The sequence below is a fragment of the Euprymna scolopes genome, chromosome 21, assembly GCF_053919585.1.
Source record: "Euprymna scolopes isolate OS-2025 chromosome 21, ASM5391958v1, whole genome shotgun sequence".
Lineage (NCBI taxonomy): Eukaryota > Metazoa > Mollusca > Cephalopoda > Sepiida > Sepiolidae > Euprymna > Euprymna scolopes.
In genome coordinates, this window is record NC_136502.1 from 23,986,073 (window position 1) to 24,000,651 (window position 14,579).

Consider the following 14,579-nt stretch of genomic DNA (forward strand, 5'->3'; position numbering starts at 1 on the left):
ATTCTATACTTTAAATATTTTACATTTTGAAGTAAACGAAAATGCTATTCTATACTTTAATTATTTTACATTTTGAAGTAAACGAAAATGCTATTCTATACTTTAATTATTTTACATTTTGAAGTAAACGAAAATTCTATTCTATACTTTAATTATTTTACATTTTGAAGTAAACGAAAATGCTATTCTATACTTTAATTATTTTACATTTTGAAGTAAACGAAAATGCTATTCTATACTTTAATTATTTTACATTTTGAAGTAAACGAAAATGCTATTCTATACTTTAATTATTTTACATTTTGAAGTAAACGAAAATTCTATTCTATACTTTAAATATTTTACATTTTGAAGTAAACGAAAATGCTATTCTATACTTTAAATATTTTACATTTTGAAGTAAACGAAAATGCTATTCTATACTTTAATTATTTTACATTTTGAAGTAAACGAAAATGCTATTCTATACTTTAATTATTTTACATTTTGAAGTAAACGAAAATGCTATTCTATACTTTATTATTTTACATTTTGAAGTAAACGAAAATGCTATTCTATACTTTAATTATTTTACATTTTGAAGTAAACGAAAATGCTATTCTATACTTTAAATATTTTACATTTTGAAGTAAACGAAAATGCTATTCTATACTTTAAATATTTTACATTTTGAATATTTTACATGCTCTCTGAAGAGAACACTTTAAAAAACATGAGAACGCCTGAAACGCGTTAATCTATTAAAAAAAATTATTTCATGGATTTAAAAAATGAAAATATGAAATCATAAAACAAGTACAAAAACATAGCAATTCTTGGTGACCTCATTTAAATATACATTTTTCTCTCGTTGCAATCTTTTAACCCATTACACACACAAACACACACACACACACACATATATATATATATATATATATATATATATATATATATATATATATATATATATTTATGGTCAAGCTCAACGTTGCTTAACTTCAGTGATTTGGTGAGAACCAGTGTGTCAAAATGATTGTACCGATGGGTGACCATTTGGGAAAGTTAGGCGCTGTATGTACCGTGCCGAGTTGTAGAAATTTCCAAGTTGGTATCTGGAGGCGCATTAATTCACTGAGAGAAATGCACCCAGTCTTCATTTAGACATGCATCTAGAAGAAGGAAACTCTGATGTAAAAATCTGCGGTCTTCTGTATACTCGTTCTTGTGGCAGTTATCTGCACCGACAAAGGTTAGCAGTAATACCAAAAAGTGTGAATGGTTCTACACTAAGCCTTCACCACTATAAACAAATCATCTGTATGGATATCCGAGCAACGTATTTGTTGTGGCCGAACCTCATACATTGAAATCGACGGGAGAGTCCATTTTATATATATATATATATATATATATATATATATATATATATATATATATATATATATATATATATATATTATTCCTTAATTGGAATTTTTTTTTATTTAGAGATGAGCATTTTTATGTTAATTTTTATTTTTATTTCGGACTACTAGTCTCATCTTTATTAGTTGTTGTTTGTTTGTTTTTATTAGTTCACAACGTTTCGGCCAACTTCCTCTGGCCTTCGTCAGGTGGTAACCGCGACGGATAGGAACTTCGAATCTCCTAACTGCATTCTCAGCCATCACTGCCATCCGTAGTTACCACCTGACGAAGGCCAGAGGAAGTTGGCCGAAACGTTGTGAACTAATAAAAACAAACAAACAACAACTAATAAAGATGAGACTAGTAGTCCGAAATAAAAATAAAAATTAACATAAAAATGCTCATCTCTAAATAAAAAAAAATTCCAATTAAGGAATAATATATATATATACCAATCGGTACGGACCCGACTATGGAAGATCAGATAATGAATAAATGTGGATTTATAAGATCAAAGAATCCAACCTTGATCGCCCTTCGGGGCCCGTGGCGCAGTTGATAGAGACGTTGAATCTCTACGGTTCCAGATGAACATTGTCTGAAGATAGCGGTTTCAATCCCACCCAAAGCGTGCCAGAGGTAATTGGTCAAAAATGTGGTGAGACGACGACAACTACGGATGGCAGTGATGGCTGAGAATGCAGTTAGGAGATTCGAAGTTCCTATCCGTCGCGGTTACCACCTGACGAAGGCCAGAGGAAGTTGGCCGAAACGTTGTGAACTAATAAAAACAAACAAACAACAACTAATAAAGATGAGACTAGTAGTCCGAAATAAAAATAAAAATTAACATATATATATATATATATATATATATATATATATATAAGAGAGAATGTGATAGATAGATAGATAGATAGATAGATAGATGTCATTTATTTGTTTATTTTTGTTTGTGATAACGTTTGAACGAATTCAGTTATTTATACGAAAGTGCATTTTAACCTAAATTCTATTTGGAATAATTTTCCCTTCACGAATGTGATGCCCGCAGATGAAGAGCCACATTTTAAAATTAAATTATCAGTTTCCGTCAGTTGTAGCTGAACCTAGCGAGATTCGAAACCAAAACTCCATGTATATGTATTGTTGTGGCGACCCTCTTCATTTCAGGAATAGTGTGAGGATTGTTTTGATGCGCATTATTTTTTAGATAACCCAACAAATTATAATGGTATAAATGAAAATAAAATTATGCTTCACCAGTGTTTGCACTAATATTCATATAAAATCAGAATTACTCAAGTACGAGGGGGGGGGTATTCCAAAAGTTATGTCTGCTATTTTTTATTCCACCTGAATTGATCAAAGGGAATTACAAATTGCATTATTATGATGACTAAACTTGTAGATTCATGACCTGAAAGTTTCATCTCTCTGTTGCAGATATTTATGATGTGAAACTCTAAGAAAGTAACCCCTGTCATGGATGTACGTCAGAAGTAGAGATGGGTCATTAAATTCCTGGAAAAAAGTGCATTGAGGATGGTGGTGACTGTGTATAAAATTCAATCTGGAGCAAAAATGGTCACTCGTTTTAATAGTACTATTCATGTTTTCGTAGCTCTTCGACTTTTGAGTTACAAAAGATAGGAGACTCGCCCTGAGATAGAGGCCTTCGTGGCTAGGTTCGAAACTCATGACCAGCAAGAATTTTTGCCCCTACACTGATGATTGCGTAAGCATGAAACACTAGTGTCTGTATGTATGAAGAATAATTATTATTTAATTATAATTATCAAGCTCTTTTAAGAATACTAAAGGATGGGCACTGTCTGCAAAATTATAACTAAAGGCTATCAGCTAGCTTCTATACACTGTTCATGACTTCCGCTCATTGTCAAGTATATTCTCCCACATTCGGCATTTAATAATAGTTCTTAATTCCCTTCATTCCTGTGGCAAATGTTTGGTGGCCTTGAAGTAGAGAGACCTAGCAAATGGAGCTTCATGGATATGTTCGAATCTCATGACTGGCAGGAATCCTTACCTCTACACTGATGATTGCATAAGTATGAAATACTAGTGTCTGTAGGTATAAAGAATAATTATTATTTAATTATATATATATATATATATATATATATATATATATATATATATATATATATTGTGTCAACAGAATTAAAGGAAAAAATTGTAAGATGGTCAACATCATGAAAATTGAAATATACACTTTTGTCGTTTATTTGTTATATGCTCTGTAATCACATTGAGCTTTTTAAATTAAGGATTTGTATGTATAAAAAGTGAAATATAATTGAAAAAGTCATATTTCCACAGAAAAAAAATATGTATAAATATATATATTCTGTGGAAATATTTTTTCAATCATATTTAACTCTTTTATATTAGTCACACTGAAGAAGACTGAAGGATCGGTCGAAAATATGTGCTTTTGAAAGAAACATTTTGGTTTTCTTTTGAAAGACTTTCGTATTCCTACACGTCGACACATAGGAAATAAATACAGAAAAGATATAAACATTTATATATTTTTCGTATTTACTTTTTATCCATATATATATATATATATATATATATATATATATATATATATATATATATATATATATATATATATATATATATATATATATATATATAATTTGAGGTTGCTATTTTCCAAAGGTAGGTCAACCAGTGAAATATAACGAGGTTCATACGAGAGTGCTCAATACAGAAGTAGAGCAGTTACATTTGTCTTTACATAAGCAGTAGTTTGTTGCTACACAGTCATGAGCATGTTTCGGTCTACCAGTATTTACCAACTAGAGACCTCATCAGGCAACAACCCTTATTTCCGAAAACGGAATTCGCTGTACCAGTTTTAAAATGTTGGGAAATGCAAACTGTACTAATGCGTCCACCTCGGATGAGTAGAATAAGAAATAGGATGCTCCTTCCTTTGTTTTTGTATTGTTGCAAAGCTAAAAATTAACCAGACTTGGAAGAAAACCTGTTCCACTGGCCTCCTACACTTTGATAGAGGAAGCCAGACGATTCCAGTATTTCACTATAACAGAAACTATAAAACGAATCTTACCAGTAAGAACAGTTTTCTTTGCAGAAATATATATGTTTCTTCGCACCAGATAACCATAGTTTCATTTGTTTGCAGGTGTTTCTGTAAAACAATTCCATCAATATCTTATTTTCATTTATTTTTCAAACATTACATACTCTGTAAACCATTCAATTATTTTAACTTTTTAATTAATAACATCTGTGTTAAATTTTTTAGCAGTTTATCCACAGTCACTATTTTACGTGACTTACATATGATAATGTACCAGACTCAGAGTTTCATTTTTAAGTTTAGGGTGGAAGAGTATTCTTTTACGGAATTTGTTCTGGCTTTGTGACATATTTCCATCGGGCAACGCCAGTGCGCGGGTCCTACTAGTACATATAGTTATCTACATATATGGTTCTTTGAAACCCGAACTAAAGTGACTGATATATGTTTGTTATTCTTACATCCACATCGATTCATATTTTTATACCTTTTCATTTTATCATTTTCTTTCATTGTTTTACCTTCCAGATATATTCGCGCCACAATGCTGTATTCAGTCTCCACCCACAGCAGACAAACTGCCCCAAGATGCAGATCGAGAACCCATCCAAGAAACATTTAGCAATTCAAGCGGAACAAACACTCCCAAGATGAGTTTCTACAAGAAAATCATCGATCAAAGTGAACTTCACAAAGAAAGAACAAACCAAGAATTTGCCACAGCGGATAATGATGCCGACAATATAAACTCAAAATCCAAGGTTCCACCGCTGAAGAGCGATAGCTCTTCCAATTTCAGACCATTACCTCCTGTTCCAAATAAACAGTTCTAAACACACACACACACACACACACACACACACACACACACACACACACACACACACAGACACACACACACACACACAGAAGAAGATTATGGAAATATACTTATCGTAAATAAGCTATACAGAAGCGTCTATATTATTTAATTCACAAAGGAAATTACACATTCGAAAATAAAACACAAGCGCTTCTGTGTACCATAATTGTCATAAGTATATTTCCATACTACTACTAAGCTCTACTCATATATTGAGCACTGTTAAAATACTGAATATATCTATATGTATGTTATTTTATAATATACATGAAACGTCAATTATATATATAATTGGAATATATAGACTATTTACTTTCATGTATATATAACCTTTGTTTCTGTGTAATTAAATATTAGAATTATATATATATATATATATATATATATATATATATATATATATATATATATATATATATATGGTGTCGATGAAGGCTATTCACGATTTAAAAAATAATTACAAAGACAGTTAATGAAAGATAAAAGATCTGAACCAGATTATTTGTTTTAATTGATGTTTATTTAAGTTTTTATTAACAATGTGATTTTGTATCTCGGATATTTTAACTATTGGAAGGACAACTACTAAGTGAACTCCTATAAAATGGCTTCTCCTCATGATAAAAAATTTAAATTGTATAGAAACTTTGTAGACACCATATATATATATATATATATATATATATATATATATATATATATATATATATATATCGCATTCATGGTGGGAAGACTTTTATAATTCACTAGCTGGGGGTACGCGACGTGGCCTGGGTGTTTGTAGTTGTGTGTTGTGGGGGGTGGTGATCAAAACAAGCCTGTTTTAAAAAAAAAAACGTTGTTCAGGTGTTTGGAGGTGTAAAAGAAAAAAAAGGTTTAGTAGGAAAGTAGGCTTGAACCCCGAACCTTTGACGTGGAGATGGAAACGAAATGGAAAAAAAAAAAACCGTGGGACCTAGCTATCTCGGCCACGCAAGAAGAGGAATGTAAAGTAGCTTGCTTTAACGTTTATAAAATGAAATTAACAGGTGCGAGAAACTTAAGTCGCGTTATGTTTGACCTTGAAACATGACGCGGCTACAAGCCAGTTTTCGCTTGTTTTATACTGAAAAGCGAAAGAAACATGCGGCGATCGAAATATCTGCAGGCATACACAAAAAGCGAACATACATACATACATTTTCGCTTTTATATATATAGATGATTAAAAACGTTTTGAAAATTTGTTTTTCTTTTCTCCTCTTCGTCTCTTTTACTTTATTTTTAAACGTTTTTAATCATGAATTACAATGTATTCCATTCATGATTGCGATATTTAAATTCTGTACCCCACCAAAGAATCATGATATATATATATATATATATATATATATATATATATATATATATATATATATATATATATATATATATAATTTATGCGTGTTTATGCAAATACCAAACATGTGTATATTCATGTATGTATAAGTTTTGTGTTTTTATATGATAGAAAGAAAAAGGTATAATACATATACATACAGTAGATCCCCGGGATACGGTATTAAAACTTAGTAACAAAATACAGTACAGTATATAATACACATGTATATATTCATATAACATTATAAATAATACCGTAAGGAGGGGAAAATACCGTGTACCAGGGGCCGGCAAAACATCGTATTCCACATACCGTATCTTAGGGTCACCGTATCCCGGGGTTCTACTATATCTATATATATATATATATATATATATATATATATATATATATATATATATATATATATATATAGCAATGATAAATAATAATGAATTCGTCTATTCTGAATAAACATAATTTATTATTAATTATTGTTATAAAAACCTATATGAAAAAACACTAGACCTTTTTTTATGTACAGCATCTGTAGTTTTTATTTCACTCCATTACAGAATTCATATTTGAAAAATCATTTTTGAAAATTTAATTTTTTTATGTTATTTCTATATCAATAATAAAATGTACTTATTTTTACACTTTACTCCAGTTTTGTGGCCTGATGAGGGCAGTACGCCTGAAACAGTGTCGCAAATGATATGAAAATAAAATAATTAAATAAAATTTTGACTTGTTCACAGCCTCTTATTTTTAAATACGTCTTTTTATCTTGCTGAATAAACAATAACCGCCGTTCTTTCTCTATCTCATATACTTTCTTTAAGTCAACATCATAGGTTTATTGTGTAGCTCAATAGTATACGATTAAATCTTAGTTTGAGATCATATAAACCCTTAGTTATTCAGAGAAAAACATTTCATTAATATAAAAAATATTTTTTTCAAAATCGCTATAGAACTTTTTTTTACATTAATGAAGCCTCCTTTGTAGATTTCGCCGTTCTAGCAGACCGCAGAGTGAATATCAAAAAGATAGAAAAGCAAAGCAAATACAGGCAAATAGCCAGAGAGTTGAAAGGGATAAGGAAGATGAAAAAAGTAAAGATACCACCAATAATCATATGAGTACTAGGAATAATCCAGAAACACTAAAAAAAATGGATTAGAAAAACAATTGGAATCAAGGGGATGGTTAAGAAAATACAACTGATAAAAATAGTGAAAACGGTTGAAATATAAGGAAAACATTTGAATGCGGAGACTAATACACATGAGCCACAAAATGTAACCGGGCATATAAAAACCTCAACAGAAATAAAACTAAAAGATAGAAGAACACCATGTAGAATCGAGAAAACTGAAACTGTATAATTGTAAAGTTAATCCTCCGCTTAAAAAGTGTAATGTCAGCATCAACTGGCACTACACCAAATAGGCATGAAGAGTCAAGGAATATGGGAAGACCAAGGAGAGGGAACACTAACCAGACTTCCACTTTATGAGTACAAAGTGGACCGGAACCTTGGGAACACTTATTGTTCCCCAAATTCCAGTGCTCGTTTGCAGCAATAAATCAATGGTAAAAGGATGTTATGATAATGCAAATTTATTTGCAAAGGATATCGAAAGGGGTGAAGAATATTGGAGATATGGGGAGACTTGTTGCTAGCTAGACTCCAGGAAATACCCCAAGTTGTTGACGAGAGAAATCTTTGATGATAGTCTGTGTGAAAATCCTTAGTATTAATAGCAGTAGGCGATGTTGGATCTGTTAATCTATGAATGCCAAGAAGCGACACAGAATCCTGTTTTAACGTTGTATGTAATGAAACAAATTTAAAGAGAAAAAAACGTAGGTTCATACTATTTAGTGCCTCCATACGTATGAATAATCGAGTAGTGCGTTAAAATGTTGCGTGAATAATTGTGTATCTGCGTTTTCGATGAGTAAGCTAAATGGTTTATTTAAATTATTGTTTCATATAGGAAAGAAAATTAAATTCAAAGTAGAAAAATTATAATCTGCAAGAAAGAAAGTTTTTTCTTTGTTTGAATATATATAATCGACATTACAAATGTTTTTCCCCTATGTCCAAAAATACGAACTCCTATCCTGAAAAGTAACTGCTTCTAATATCAATGCGTATGTCGAACTGCTGATTGCCGTCTTTTCCGTCATTATGTTAAACTAAGCATGAAAGGGGAGCGTTTGTTAATTTAACATTTTAGTCTAATTTAATATGTAGTAAATGACAGCATTTAAGAGGCCGAATAATTTTTCGGTCGCATGTGGCTATGTATAGCTATGAAAAAGATACCCAGTGATTTTGGCCTTCGTGGGAGGTATAAATTTAATGAAGGTGATATATATATATATATATATATATATATATATATATATATATATATATATGTGTGTGTGTGTGTGTGTGTGTGTGTGTGTGCGTGCGTGTGTGTATGTATGTATATATATGTATATATATATATATATATTTATATATATATATATATGTAGAGAGAGAGAGAAAGAGAGATAGAGAGGGGGAAAGAGAGAGAAAGAGAGAGAAAGAAATTGCTCTATCCGTAAAGGATAGAACAATTCTTGTATAAATCTTAAGTGGGAAAGCTCAATGTATAACAGAGCAAAAGTAAAAGTTATGAGAAAAAAAACAACCAAAATTAGCCTGATCTCATTTTCAATTTATTTTAAACCAATAGGGCCTTTTTAAATGAGTCGAAACAACAAATCTCGACTAGCTCATTCATTGAAAAAGCCTTGTTGAGTTGTAATAAAATTTAATTAAATTGCGCTAAGTTTTTGGTTGTCGTTGAGGTTGTTAGATAGTGCTTGATAACATATTTTGTTATTCATTCGAAGGTAGACAATTACATTTGTTCGCTACGTTCTATGCTATAGAAAAAAAAATTGAGCTCTTCAAAAATAAAAGGCTATGAAAGTTGCGAGATCGCAACTTTCATATTGTAGAGCTAAGTTTTTCATTATTGAAGAGCTAAGTGTTTCGTTTTTTCTATAGCATTGAATTGTTCAGGGTCGCCTGATGAAGTCTCATTGAATGAAACACATGGCTGTTTGTAGCGACCAAATGTAACTGTTTATGTTCAAATAAATAATATATATATATATAATATAATATATATATATATATATATATATATATATATATATATATATATATATATATATAATTTAATGTATTTGATATAACCTTCAACTGTATCTTGTTGGTCAGAAATTAGATTAAATAAAGATTTACCAAAATGCTATTTTCTTGAATTTTCTTCCGTTTATTTAGACATAAAATATCTATCGTATTTAAAAATGAAACAAATACTCTTTAATTAAACAATATAATTAATATATATATATATATATATATATATATATATATATATATATATATATATATATCCAGTATATTATTTAATTACATAATATAATGGATATATATATATTAAATTAAATAATAATTAAATACTGTAATGGATATATAATTTAAATTAATTAAAAAATATAATGGATATATATATATATATATACATATATCCATTACATTATTTAATTAAAGAGTATTTGTTTCATTTTTAAATACGATGGATATTTTATGTCTAAATAAACGGAAGAAAATTCAGGAAAATAGCATTTTGGTAAATCTTTATTTAATCTAATTTCTGACCAACATAATTAACATTGGTCAAAATTTTGGAATACTGTTGTAATACTCAAAGAGCGCAATCTTATGGTAACATGTTCCACATATGAAACGTTTTTTGAAAGAAACTCGTTTCATCTCTATCTATAATTTTCATTTCATCGCTGTGGCTTTTCCGATATTCTTCTAATATTACTTTTATTAGGTTGGTGCAAAAATAATGTCGTTTTTATATATATATAGTTGAACGTCAAAACACGACATTATTTTTACATCATGACCAGGTACTGTATGCATTCCATTCCATTCTATGTCAGTATGGAAACATATACAAAAATGAGATATGCCACTAATTATTAGGTTGGCGCAAAAATAATGTCGTTTGTATATATATATATATATATATATATATATATATATATATATATATATATATATATATATATATATATACAGCTGAACGTCAAAAAACGACATTATTTTTGCACCAACCTAATTGGTAGTACGTCTCACCTTTGTATATGTTTCCATACTGACATAGAATGGAATGCATACGGTTCCTGATCATGATGACTCGAACGAGATGTTTTCAGAGATTCGAATTTCTACTGTCACTTTCATAGATGGTAGACAGACCGTGGTATATTTCCTTTTTTTTGTTGTTTTCAAATGTGTGTGGGGGGTTATTATAATGAAAAGCAAACAATGTAGTTTTCATTTTGGAAGCTGACATTTTAAAATGCAATTAATAAACTCTAGTAGAAATGCCATTCGCAATAACATTAACAGAACGCGAACGAAGACTGAAACAAGAAAATGCCAAGATCAACTTGCATACAACACGCCCAGTCTTACAAAGGTTGGAAGTGAAATTAACAATTGTTTGGAATATGAGCTTCAGAAAGAGACTGATACAATTTCAACTCTTGCACTGAAACAGAATATTTACAAAATGCATTCAGTATTTAAAACTCTTTTTTTCTACAGAAGAAAAATTCATTTCAAACTAAGGTGAAAGTCTATTCGTACACAGACCTGATAGAAATAAATAGACATTCCTATCATCATGCATAACATAGACTGCTGTCAGAGGGTCCTGATCGACCTAGGTGAGATGATATTGATTATTTCCCCTCACTGATGAATTGAGCAATTAATGGTGGAAAATGCAACCCAAAGTTTGGTCCGATTTGATGCTGACTTTCAGATTAACTTCCAATATGTCTCCTTCGAAACTTCGAAAATTTCCAATGCTTCTTTGGCACATGTCATACTTAAGCCAATTAGTGTAGAACTGATGAAATAAAAGGTATTAATCGATGATTGAAAGAAATCCAATTTAAACCTTGCTTTGCAGATAAACATAGAAGAAAACGGTGACCAACTTTATAAATAATAAGTATTTGGATTTTTTAGATGAGGATTGATTATTTTTATTTGGATTCTTTCGACTACTGCTCTCATCTTGTGTGTCATTTTCACAACATTTCAGTTGATGTAACCTCCGACCTTCTTCAAGTGTATCTTGTTGAATTCTAGGATTTTTCTGTCAGACTTTGGAATCTTTCTGTCAAACTCGAACTCGTAGTGCAATTGATAGAATACTTGGTAACATTCTGTTGCAAAATTATTCTTCTAGAGGTTGAGGGTTCAATCTTAAGTGCAGACTAAACTCAAAATGCAATCGCCACTTCTACCCAATCGTGGTTGATGGAACAAGAACATGTTACTCCGATGGATTAAATAAAGGGTTCCATTTAAAATTCTGCACAGATTCTCAAATTCAACAGAAAGATTCCTAAGTTCGGCAGGAACCACCTGAAGAAGGTTGGAGGTTATATCGACCAAAACGTTGTGAAAATAATACTCAAGATGAAAACAGTCGTCTGAAGAATTCGAACAATACGGCTAATGTTACAAACTTTAAACATGTATGATTTTTTTTGTTTGTATGTGATATGATAATTGAATTTTCTCACATCTATGTACATACAAGGTCGGGTTAAAAATTAATTGGACTGAGTGTACTCTTCCTATTATCTTAAATTTCACAAAACTCATATAAAATAAATGAAAAAGTATAAAATTGTAATTTAATTAAATACATCAATATACCTTAGGTGAAAGAAGTCCGTTAAAGGTGCTGGGCACTGTTAATGAAGTTGCTAAGCTTATTTCTAGTATTTGAATAAAACAACTTTTTAAAAGTTTTCTACTGTATTCTTATGTCCATGGTTGGTGATCGACTGAGCTCCCAAACTCTAGGGCCCTCCTATAAAACATTCACAGACGGAAATAATAAAATTGGGAAGAGAGAACAAGCATTCCAACTTTCTGCTGTTGAATACTCTCCTAGTGTTTACTGTATATGCCTGTTGACTTGGCATTTATAAGTACTTAATTTCCTTCAATTCCTATGTTGATCATTGGTTGACTAGAGAGTCAAGGTTGATTTTGTAAATCAGCAGTAGGTTCTTTCATATCACAGGGGCGTGTTCAGAATGAATGTTTCTGTTTAGAGCACAACTGAACCATGATACTCGACTTTTACATTTTAAACTTTAATTCATGCCATTATATAAAAATAATTTTATAAAATCAGCAGTAAGTTTTCTACAGAGCAATGTAGACTGCAATGTATTGTGAGCTAAGTCACTGTGGGGAGACATGTGAAGCTTCCTCCCGGTGCACCATGGTGGGTCCCCAACTATAGCAGGCAATCAATCGATTTAATTGAAAAATGGGCGATTTCACCGATTTTGATGACAATAAAATATGGGACGGTGAAACATTTATTGATCCTCATTCAATCCTGGGCAACATCAGATTTCCCTGCTAATATATATATATATATATATATATATATATATATATATATATATATATATATATATATATATATATATATAAGATATAGTAGAAAAACATATACAAAGTCGTTTTAATTATTAAAAAATTTTTAAGTAAAAGTAAAGGAATATTATTTATTTCATTGCAATCTTTATGAATATTTAATGGTTATTTTTGGTATACTATAGGATGATGATCATTTCTTGAAACTATTACATTTCGTCAACATTTGGAAATAAACAAAAATATATGCTTGTAATAATTCAAGAAAAATTATTTATTTCTTGCAAAATCAGTATTCTGTGGATAAATCTTTTCAGATCTTTTGTAAAATTCTTTTCAGATCTTTTGTTTAAAATTCTTATATGATATCTCTGAATAAAAAAATAGTAGCTTTGTTTTTAATGCATTTCTCTATCACTTAAACACGTTATTTTCATGCAAAACCGCAAACAAAAAATTCACTATAAATATAACATTTTCTTTTAAAGAATGCCAGATTCATTTTTTTTTTTTTACAAAAAATATTTTTGGGTTTAAAAAGGAAAAGATTATTCCGTTTCAGGGCAAATTTTCAACACATTGACTTTCTTTTATAACTTATTTTTGATTGTCAAGCAAATTAGTGTGATCTTTGTCTAGTATTTATCTTCCTATAAACAAAAAGAAATTTTCTCAGTGAGTTTTGTCAAGCCATTTAGTAGGGAAACTAAATGAGTAAAATCAACCTTTTAGGTTTACTCATACTAAAATCAAATCAGCTGGATCTAGGCCATTTTGGAGGTGACTCGTTTTCTGTCGAATGAGGTATGGTCCTTTGCAGTTCTAGTAGGTTCGCTCTCCCAGGCCTTACCTTCTTACCATTTAAGAAGGGTTTAGTTTATTGCTAATCTGAGGCACCACTATTTAGGAAGCCAATGAGGCTGCCAGGTCATTTTTTTGGCTGCTAAAAGTGCTCTTTCTGTAGGGAGTTAGATTATCAAATTCTACTTTCCCAACCTTGTGTCAAATTTTCTCGCCATGGAAGGAAAATAAAAAACAATCTTTTAAATATTTAAAAAAAAAAAAAAAAAGAATAAAGTGAGGAATATATGAGTATTGGAAATTTTATTGCATAAGTTTGACTGACTTTTGATGGTTTTGTTAATATCTCAAAATAATAAGTCCTAAGTTCAATTTGGAGAATTTAGATATAAACATAACTTTTTATTGGGTAAAGTCCTTTGTGCTGTGTTCATCTTGCAAATAATGAAGTAAATAGATGACAAAACAAACGATCAAGAGTGATATGGTTGAAAGGAGGAGGAAAAATAGGATTTATGAAGACAGATCAACTGACTCTACGAATATTAATCAATGGCAGTTGAT

At 30.3% G+C, this 14,579-nt stretch overlaps 1 protein-coding gene across 1 annotated transcript in view; it reads left to right on the top strand.

The window, feature by feature from the left end:
- The window catches only part of LOC145242055 (protocadherin beta-2-like), a 150,406-nt gene extending 145,030 nt beyond the window's left edge, over nt 1–5,376 (top strand). Inside the window, exon 4 of the mRNA XM_080104951.1 lies at nt 4,997–5,376. Coding sequence (XP_079961077.1) covers nt 4,997–5,301 — 305 coding nt within the window. The 3' untranslated portion in view covers nt 5,302–5,376. The remainder of the gene's footprint in view (nt 1–4,996) is intronic.
- Nucleotides 5,377–14,579: the final 9,203 nt, after the last annotated feature.